At 41.3% G+C, this 10,685-nt stretch overlaps 1 protein-coding gene across 3 annotated transcripts; it reads left to right on the top strand.

Annotated features, from left to right (window-relative positions):
• The first annotated feature begins 5,960 nt into the window (after window positions 1-5,960).
• Window positions 5,961-10,076, top strand: LOC137474631 (uncharacterized). Of its 3 annotated transcripts, XM_068191580.1 has the most exons (3): window positions 5,961-6,272; window positions 8,835-9,269; window positions 9,495-10,076. In XM_068191580.1, exons 1-3 carry the CDS (start codon window positions 6,231-6,233, stop codon window positions 9,843-9,845), a joined length of 828 nt encoding a protein of 275 aa, XP_068047681.1. In that variant the 5' UTR covers window positions 5,961-6,230; the 3' UTR covers window positions 9,846-10,076. The 3 variants fall into 3 exon arrangements, with proteins under 3 accessions (XP_068047681.1, XP_068047603.1, XP_068047525.1); XM_068191502.1 differs by having other exon boundaries at window positions 5,961-6,351; window positions 8,835-10,076; XM_068191424.1 differs by having other exon boundaries at window positions 8,835-10,076.
• The last annotated feature ends 609 nt before the right edge of the window (window positions 10,077-10,685 follow it).

Below are 10,685 nucleotides of genomic sequence, written 5' to 3' on the forward strand. Positions count from 1 at the left end.
AAACTATCTCCAGTTTCCTTCACCTGAGACAAATTGATTGGGGAAGGTCCTACAGCATAACTTGTCTGCCAAAGCTCTCTCTGTGTGCTTGAACAACTCCAGAACAACTCATCAATACAGAGAAATAAAAAAGATTTATCTTTGTGTTTGGATTATCTTCTCCAAACTGGGGAAACAGCCTGAAATTGCTGTTCTGGTTGATTCCATTTGAATCTTTAGAGAGGTGCTTTACCCCACAGATCCAAAATGGAATGTCTTTTGTGGCAAATGTAAAGTGCAATAATGCTAAGAGCAGCCAGACCCAGTGAAGTCATTAAATCTTCTATACCCCAAGTCAGCCTGGTTTTGAGAGGTTTAAATGATGCACAATCAAAGGAAATACCTTCATTTACTCTAAATCATAGTGTCTCTGGAAGTTGGGATCTCCCTGCTTAGGATTTTTGAAGGGATGCTCTCTTGCCAGAGAGGTTTTTTTATTGGCTGTGGGTAATTTTTTGTGGTTTTCTTCAGTGAACAGTGGTTCAGATTTTGGCAATGTCACCACATAATCATGCTCTTTTTTTGATTGAGTAGACTTGAATGGGCTTTGCTCTTATGGTAACAAGCTTCTAGCTGCAATTGTTCTCAGCTTTTTGAAGGCACCATTAACCATTGTTCCAAGTGGCCTGCTTCTCTCTGTGACTTTGGCTTTCCAAGTCTGGATCTCAAAAGTGCCAAGGTTACAGTGGGCAAAGGGAAAGAGAATGAGTGACTGGGAAAATGGGACCAAGCCTTTTTCCATCTTTTCCCTAAACCTGGCCTGGACTGAAGCAACCCCAGCAGTAAGAGGCTGCTGTACATTCTGCCAGCCTCAATGGCTCCTTGTGGAGGACGGTGTCAGCACCATCCTTTCTGCCCCACCCTGGCTCCTCTCTGTGGCACTGTGCCTGAGCTCTCCCCGTGCCAGCTGCTGCTGGGGTCTCCGGCTGCTTCTCACTGACTGTATCTCTGTGCCTACATCAGCCAGCCAGGTGGAGTTACAGCTAAGATTTTGGCAGCATCTGCAACTCTGAGGCTGTGTTTAAGGTCACATTTCTGTAGCTGTGCTTGCCTTCATTTAATCTTGTTTGCTCTGACGTCAATGCAAATGCAGCAGCAAGCCCAGGCTGTTAGATGCTCTCTCTATTATTATGTTTTTTTTCTCTATTCAATCACTGCTGGCTTCTTAAGATTGAGTTAAAATGACTGTGGGGAGGGGTGGGTTGTTTTAACAGTGCAGCAGCTATTGTGTTGGCATATTCTACGCAAATACAGAGTATCTGCACTTAATAATTCTGTTCAATTGATTGTTGTAACAGCCAAAAAGCTGAGTTCACTGTGAGCTGCGTGTGCCTGTATCCTGGTGTGATTCAGCCCTGAATGCTTATGTATTAGTCCTGCCTATTTTATTCACAAACAATTTACTACCTTCATATGAATTAAAATTTCATGACATAGATTAATGAATTGTGCCTACCATCTGGAACGTCCTACAGCAGTCTCCAAATGGTGCAGGGATCCACATGTCATTGAAATGTAGCCCTTCCCAGATCAGAGCACAGGAACTGAGCAACACTGCAGCACGTTAGGACCACTGGGCGGAGTGGAATACACCAAACATGTCCTGCTGAAGCAGAAGTAAATTTAGGTTGAAAGAGGTTATAGCAATTTTCTCGAGCAGTGCAGCAGATTTAACAGTCTCCCAATTCCTACAAAATATCTAAAGGACATCCCTTGATAGTGAGGCTCAGAGATATTCAGTGACTTGTCTCTGGCTGTGGACTTAAGTCCATACAAAAAGTAGAACAGTTCCTATATTCCCTACCCGCCCATTGCAATCCCTCTAAAGCAGACTCTGTTTGAAGAGCAAAAGGCAGAAGAGATGGATAATAGGCTTGAGGATAAAAAAAGTGACATGAAAATCCTTCAACATCCATGTCATTAGTGGATCAGAGGATGGGCTGTTGGTGATTCTTCTGGCCTTAAATGCTACAAAATTCAACAAGGAAAAGGTAAGTTTTCAGGGAATTGGAAAGCTGCGGCCTTTCAGGTCATATTTAATCATTTTTTCATGAAGAATCTCTATTTGTAAGATCCCTGCTGTCAAAGCATCAGTGGATTAGCAGGACTAGCAGGTAATTCTGCTTTAATATCAACACTGGTATAACACTATATGCTACCCACAGTTTAATAGAAACTTGTGAAAAATGTATTTTAGGAGTGAGAGTCTGAAGTGAGTAATAGCCATAGAATGTGAATAAGAAAATTATCACAAAGGGTTTAATGGCCTGTCCCAGCCATTAAAGAGCTGGAGTCCCCTTGGCAGGCTCCAGAGCTCTGCTGGCTCCCTGGTCTGAGCTTCTCTCCTTTACCTTTAGCCACTGGAGCCACAAAGTCATTGAAGTGGGACAGGATCTCCTGGAAGATGAGTGACCCCCAGTCTGAGGTGATGTCTGAAGTAGGTGCTTTCAGAGACTGTCACAGAGCTGGTCACTATCCAGCACTGTGGAGGGTGTCTCAGGCACCCAGCTCAGACTGGATTCTAACAGCTGAAGAGGGCAGAGCTGGCTCCTGTCCATTGTTCAGAGCCTTAAAATTGCTCCCAAATGCCTCCCCAAATCCCTTCCTACTACAGGGAATTCACAGTGCTGAGGAAACTAAACCTGAAGCAACCCATTGGGAGCAAGGCCTAGCAAAAACATGGGACAATCCTGGGCTAGAAACAACCTCAAATCCTTCTGTTAGAGATGTGAAGATAAAAAACATGTTGCAGCAAGGGGTAAGAAAGTGAGAGAGCAGCTTCTAGCCTTATAACTGGACATTCTAGAGGATTTTGGTAGTGAAGCCAATTGTATTAAATTGTCCTTGTCAAAGGGTGCATCCAAAGCTGCCCTTACTACCTGACCATGCAGTCATGTCACTTTTTCACTTATGGCCTAATTGGCCAAAGAAAACAAAAAAAAAAAAAAAAAAGGAACAATTCTGGCAGGAGAAATGAAACTCCAGCTCTGTGGAGAGATGGGATATGTGGGCTTGAGGGTCTCTGAAGAAGTGAATTTTCTAGTCCATGTATTTTAAGAAAAATAATGGCACTGCTGACACCACCTTTTCAGAAGAGAGGGATGCTCAATCTTCTGTTCTGAATGAAATATTGCCTGGCAGAGCTGAGAAAAGGTGCTTGTCTCCCTGGGTATTTCTGAGTGCAATGGATGAGTGGCACCCAGAGAACAGGCAGATTGAGTGATGGCAGAGCTGCTCTCTCTGACTCCAAGGTGCTGGCCTCTGTTATCAGTGGGATAGGGCAGGGCACCACATTAATTCCTAGGCATGAGCTCCCACCACAGCAGATAGCTCCATCACTCTGGATTTTACAGTGCCAAGCCCTAAATTAAGAAAAAAAAACAGCAAGGGAAGAGCTCAATCTCTTTTTCTGCAGGTTCTGTCCATGCAGTGATCTTTCTGGGCATGTAACATAAGCTGGAGCTGGTAGTTAGCAGGAAATACTGCATTTTTCATTTTTGCCTCTCTTCCCTCACAGCAGTGAGAAGATTTAGGCTTGTGCTGTGATGTCAGACACACACCCCCTGGTCAGCAGTGGTCCAGTTGCATGTACAGGCCCTTACTTCTCACACAGTCTTGTTGAACTGGCAGGGATTCAGAGGTGCTCAGAACTTTGGGAAATCAATCTCCTTATTCTAACAACTGGCACTACGATTTTTGAGGCTGAAGCTGGAATTTAGAGTTACAGTCTGGATCCTTAAATAAGTTGGCTGAATTTAAGGAGTCAAATCCAGTGCTACTGTTGAAAAACAGGTCATTTATTTATATCTTAAATCTGAATTTAGAAGTCTAATATTAGTTGCTCATTTTTTATAAATTTTTGTTGTGATCTAAATAAGGAACGATGTCCCTGTTTCGAGGTGGAATTTGGAAAAGTTAATTTACATGAGTTACTTGTCATTAGGACTGGAGTTCTGCACTTCCCCTTCTTTCCTGCAATATTGCAAATCCCAATAAGAAGCTTCCCAAGACTGAGGTTGCTCAGTAAAGCTTGAGAGGCATATGGGAAATCTGGAGACTCCATGGTTGGGAAATCTGGAGACTCCATGGTTTGGAAATTGAGTGTGCCTGCAAGGGACAATCTGCTGTGGGTTTCCTAGAACTCAAACTGGTCTCCTCATGAATTCAGAGAGGAGCTATTAAAATAATAATAACATTAGGAATAAGAGTGTGCCAAATTGTATAAAATTGAGTAATTACTCTTAAGATCCACCAAATTTTATGAACAAATTTGAAATGTTTTCACAAAGCATTGTTTCAGGTTAATGATTGCAAATACTAGGTTATGCCCCAAATCTTCACTCATCTTCAAAAAAAAACCCAAAATGTAAGAACAACTCCTCTACAAAACTTGTACTTGACATAATTTTCAAGTAATCATAGCTTTTTTTTTTTTTTTTTAAGGATTTGATTACTCAACAGGTACCACCTTTTACAGAGCGCTTGTTTTCTGAAAATTACATTACCTGGAATTGAACCTGTTTTGGAAACTAATGTAACTTCATTTCTCCTGTTGCTAAATAGTTTATACTCTCTAGTGCCCTATGGTTCAGACAGGGAGTCAGTACAAATTTACAGATGAAAAACACAGTAACAGAGGGAAAAACATCTTCCCTTCCATCTCATGAGCAGCTTGTGGTGGAAAAGGGATTTGAAACCAGTTCCCTGATAATGAGCTGGTTTTCAGAGAACTCAAATGTCTTTTCTTTGTTCTGTTGTGAAACTCTTCTTGCTGCCACTGCTGTTTTAAGATAGCAGTGGTGCAAAGGGAGTTGTAGCAGAATGAGATATTATCTCTGGATCCTGCACTGAGGAAACACAGCAAGAATTTATTTGTATGAAATCCCTTTAGTCAGTCCACCTTGGTACCTGTTTGTTTTGGGATCCAAAACAACCAGGTGTGATGTTAGCACTGTACTCAGTACTGGTGATTATGAACACGGTTATGTTTTATCTTTCTCAGCCCAATGGACCCTCTGACCTCCTCAGACTCACTGGCTCACAGACAATATAACATTCTAAAATTTTTCTAGCGCAGAAAATGATGATTTAAGTCCCTGACATTGCAGGTGTGATAATGATGCCATCTGACAGAGTGCACGGGTGCATATTTAAGGCTTTTCTAGGAATTATTCAGGTGCTGTCTCTGTTTTCTGTATTGTTCATTCATGATGACCTGAGCTATTTACTGTACATACACGATCTGCAGTGGAATAAAAGCCATTCATCCCTAGATGTTTAAACTGAATTGTTTCTGTCCCCTGATGAATGACAGCATGTGTAATGGATCTGCACATGCCAGAGGGGTTTTCAGTGGCAGAGCTTCAGGCATCACATGGAGAATTAAAGCACACTGAAGGCTTGGGGTTTATTTTGGAACTGAACTAAAATAAAATCCACTCTGGGAGAAGCTTTCAGTCAGATAAGCTGGAGGATTTGATCTGTGAACTTCCTTTCTTAGGCATTTCTGTCCTCCCCTTTGAACTGCAGCAATCAGTTGATACACATGATGATGGGAAGGAAAAGCATCAGAGTTGTGTAACATCTGCTTATCACTACAGATTATCCTGTAGCAATGAGATTAAAGCTTTTTGTTATGTAGGAAGAGTTTGTGTGTGTGCCCATGCACGTGTTTGCTTTTTTTTTTTTTAACTCTTATGAAATGCACTACAAATTTGGTTTCATTGAGCAAGGAGAGGAAACCTCATGAGGGTGACTAAGAAAACAGGGATTTTTAAAGGAAGTGAAGATCATAAATTCATAGAATGGTTTGGATTGGAAGGAACCTTCAAGATAAAACAATTCCAACCCCACTGCCATGGGTAAGGACAACTTTGATAGATCAGATTTCTCAAAGCTCCATCCAACCTGACCTTGAACACTTTCAGATTTTTAGAGGATTCCCTTCAATCATGATGTATCTATAAACGTGTATGCTACCAACCAAATATTACCTCCTGGCAGGTATATCCACGACAGGACTGAATTGGTGAAGTATTTTGGAGCCATACAGGGAAGTGACGTGCATAAAACAGTGGTTTGGATCTCAAGCCCTGCAGAGCTTTGTGACAGCACAACAACCTGCTTATTTTCCCTGCTGACAGGTTGACTTCCTGGCTGAAGTCCAGGTGGTTGTCAGGTTATCTAAACTCATGCTATGTGCTTGGCTCCCTTTGGTTCCCTGTTTTTGCCAAGTGTGTGCCAACAGGACACCTCAGGGTGCCTGAGGCTGCTTTGTATCTGTCTGATTTTATCAGATGTAGAACAACACAGGTGAGGACCAATACTGGAAAGGAACCTCAGCTCAGTCCCTTCTCTTCATCCAGTCATCAAGCTGATGTGCAAGGTTTCTGTAAGACTCTTCCAAATCTCACTTTTAGCCTGTAATCAAGTGTTTATTGTTCTTCAATGAGCAGACTCCTGAAATCAAAATTAGTTACAAATAGTAGAAGCACCTATCTCTAGTGACCTAAGTCTGGATACTAAGATGGCTTTAGAGGGACATCAGATTCCTTTTTAAAGGGGGCACCAACTTTTCTAGATCTGAAACACTACATGCCAATTTGCCACTGGGCATATTGTAAATTTAGTTAAATAGTGGCAATGTACTTCTATTTCTGCTGTCCCATTACTGTGCAGTTTATATCAGAAGGATCAGCAAGCTGAGACCAGGAAGGAAAGTGTTTACATTACACAAAGGTAGTGGTTTCTAAATAAAGGATGGTGGTCCCTTTCATAATATCACTATCATAGTACTTTGATCTAGAGGACCTGAAGCATTCATTCTTCACATGGGTCTCTCATTGACTGCAAAGGGAATTTTGGGCACAGAGCAATTACCTCTACAAGACTGGGCCAATTATTTAATTAAATTTTAAGTGGGAGTATATACATAGCAGATGGATATTTCTGGAAGGTACTGAGTAATGTGTACATGGGAACAGAGGATGCAGCTTATCTTGCACATGGGCCTTGGATGGGGTTTAAGTGTATTAACATTAGGACTCCAGTCAGATTTAGGTAGAGTATAAGATTTCTCCAAGCCTTCTTAACATGTCTGAATTGTCCTCAGAAGAGTGCAGCAGAGAATGAACCAATCACTTGGTCACTATTGTCTGAAACCAGCATGGAAACAAAAAATGGCCCTGGGTAGAAAGATACATTGTCTAGGCAGGTTGTTCTACAGGCTTGGCTAGGTGGCTGGGTTTTAGACAAGCACTAGATTTTTAAAGGCAAGTAAAAGTATTTTTAATCAAAATATTTTCCAAAATGATAATGCATTGATACTACATTGTTTGTCTTTTCTTCCTTTCCACTCCCATATCTCCATTTGCATTACAGCTTTCATTCTGTTCCCATAGCTTTATATGCCTACATTTTAGTACAAGGGCTTATTTATGTTTATTTTATTTCACTTCATATTTACAGAGCCATGGGCAGCCTTACATGTTCTCCTGGAAAACAGAAAGAAATTGAAAGGGCAAGAAGAGTATAATTTTTATTTACAGTGATACTAAGCTTGGGTATTTAAAAAAAATCCCACCAATAACAGTGAACAGGAATTAGCAAAACAGACTTAATTAGATGAGATGAAAGGAGCTCATGTTCTTTATTTGTCAGAGGAAAACCAGGTTAATACTATAATTTAATAACATATCTTTGTGATAATAAGGTCTAGAAGTCTGAGATACTGAGATACAGCCAAGAATATTGTTTTTGTCTCTCCCATAAAACCTATAGTGTGTACAAAGACCAGAGTGGGAACGAAAAAGTTACCTTAGGGAGGAGGACTTCCTAGTTTGGACAGAAGCAAGAGCAGACCCCATCTCCTGATGCTGCCCATGCGCCTGTCACTGCCCATGCAGGACTAGAGAGTTGAACAGCAAAGACCTGTGTACCATGAGATTCTTATATTATTGATGATAATGATCAGTGGTTATTGATTCTTAAATTATTTCTCAGCCAAGCCATAAAATTTTTCTGAACAAGGGCAAGTAAATAACTCCAGGTTTGCCTCATCTGACATTTAGCAGTGTCTTTAGTTAATACCCCAGACACAATGTTTTTGAAACTGAACAATATCCACAGTATTTTGAACAACATCTTGGCTCATTTCAGGGTATTTTCCATTAACAGGAGTAAAATCATTATCAGTTTGTTGGTCTCTTCTTTACAGAAAAGTACCTTGTGAAAGGAGGCAGAATTTTGGTGGAAATGAAGGAACTTACTCTACCCTATAAAGCACATATCAGTATATGCAAAAGTCCAGATCACAGAATGTCAGAAGAAAAGAGAAGGATCCGTGCCTGAACCTCAACTAGCAGCTTCCCCAAATTAACATTTATTCTCTTGTATTTTCCATGTTTTGTAGAAGTCCTACGCTTCGTTTAAATTAGTGAGTGCAGTGTACACTGCTCACTGCTTAGAAAGGAGTCAATATCTGGGACAGAGTAGGACGAGGGATGGAAATGTTTGAGTTGCACTGGTTACAGATATGAAGGAGAAAAGCCCTGATTCCTCAGCTGTCAGGTTAATTTATTCTCTAGATATGGAGACTAAATATGCCCTTTATTTTGGATTACCCTGGAGTGAGGCAGTTTAAGGAGCACAGTGATTAGGATTTAAGGTTAACAGGAGTACACTTCAAAAGACACCAAGTTTTCACTATTTTCAAACTTCCAAACATTGCATAAAAACCTAACTGAGGATTAATACAATGTAGGAGAGTGATCTCCATATCTATTTTTTTCTTTCAGAGTGCTCCAATGGCTGAAGAAAAGCCCAAGTATAACTGCACTGTCAGTGAAGTCACGATTGTGAACCTGCAGCCTGAGAAAAATTCAGTTCTCCTCCTGGCAGGAGGGAAGCCAGGAAGTGATCATAGAAACCTTGGTTTCCAGCCTCCACCTCCAAGGATTTCAGAGAAGTTATGCCAGGGAGAGAAAAAATTGTGTCCAGAAAAGGTGAAAAGGGAGGGAGTTTTGTCTCCCAGCCTGCATCGTGCAAATGAGTTGTGTAGCACAGAGAACATTACCCTGAAGAGACCAGTGAAGTTGGCCCCTCTGGAGATCCCTGTGGAAGTAAAAGAAGCCCAGCTCCAAAAGATTATGAGTATGCAGAGAGAAGCCCAAATGGCTGCCCAGAAGCTGATGGTGATCAACTCTATGCACAATGAACTCCATGTGAAACGGGTAAAGAATCTGGCTCAAGGGGAGCTGGGGAACCTCCAAAAGATAAAGCTGAATGAGAAGGCTGATCTGGAGAACAAAGATGATCCCCTACCCCCTAAAAGCAGCAAACCCCTTGGAGAAATCCAAATTATTTTGCCTTCAGAGACAACCTCTAAGCCGACTAAACAGGCAGGTGCTGAGGAGGCTCCCAAGACACTCTGTAAACCATTAATCCCCACTCTCCAGGTGTCTGACATGCATGGAGAGTCCAACAGCCCTGACAGCATCCCTGACCCCTGCCAAAAGGTTTCTCGGCGCCGATTCAAATTAAGACACACAAAAGAGCAGCAGGAAGACACTGGGAAAGCCAAACCCTTAAAGGCCATGGATCCAAGTGTGGGAGAAGGCACGAAGAAAACTTCAGGTCAGCGGACACAAAAAACCCTCAGTGATGCCAGCAAGCTCATTGAAAATGTGTCTAAAAAGCAGAAGGAACAAGGAGCAAAGCAAAGGGAAATGGATGAAGCATCTCTTGTGAGGAGGCAGTCTATTCGAAGGATGGCTTTGGGAGACATCATCCAGGTGGATGATGACTGAATGTCATAGCACAGATACCCAGGAAGATGTTTTAGACTGAGTGCTTAGATAGAAGTCCTCAGAAGAGGGCGTGGAGACATTAGTAATCCACCAAATAAAAATAAGGTGATACTGGTGAACAACTCTGTCATTTCTGAGATGCTTAAACAAGTGGCTCAGAGAAAATAACCTTCTACCCTGCTGAACACTAGAAGGGCCTCAGATATCCTGAGCCCAGCACAAAGTATAACTTTTCAAGACACATGGACCATGCAGAAAAAAATCTGGATGTGGACTGGGTAGGAGGGATCAAGAGGAAAACAGGAACCTAGAAAATACTGTGTCTGGGGCTTTTTGCTCCTGAGAATACTGCCCTTGCATTCACAGATGTGGCAAGTTTGTTTCAGAAAGACAAGAATAAAATGTTCTTCATATTACTGTTGGCAGAAAAAAAAAATAATTAGTGTAAGTTTAGCAAGAGACATTCAAGTCAGAAAAGGAGAAAAACTTTTAAGGACAACAAACAATGAAGAATATTGTTTACCAAGACGGGAATCTCTGTCACTGAAATTTTTAATAATGCATTAGGCAAACACCTGCCAAGGATGTTTTCAGATGAATTAATCCTTCATTCACACACAAGGACTGGATGATCTGTAATGTCCTTCAATCTCAATATTCTTATGTTATATGAGCTATCTTTTCAGTTGTCCACTTGCAGGGCTACTAACTAAGCCTTGTAGTGCAAAAAGGTACAATAAATGCAACTTTTCACTTTTCACTGATTCTTCTTCCTTGTCCTACAGCTCATGCCAAGATATTCACTGAATTCTTCATAAGGCAGAATCTGATGCTGTTTTC

The sequence above is a fragment of the Anomalospiza imberbis genome, chromosome 1, assembly GCF_031753505.1.
Source record: "Anomalospiza imberbis isolate Cuckoo-Finch-1a 21T00152 chromosome 1, ASM3175350v1, whole genome shotgun sequence".
NCBI classification, from domain to species: domain Eukaryota; kingdom Metazoa; phylum Chordata; class Aves; order Passeriformes; family Viduidae; genus Anomalospiza; species Anomalospiza imberbis.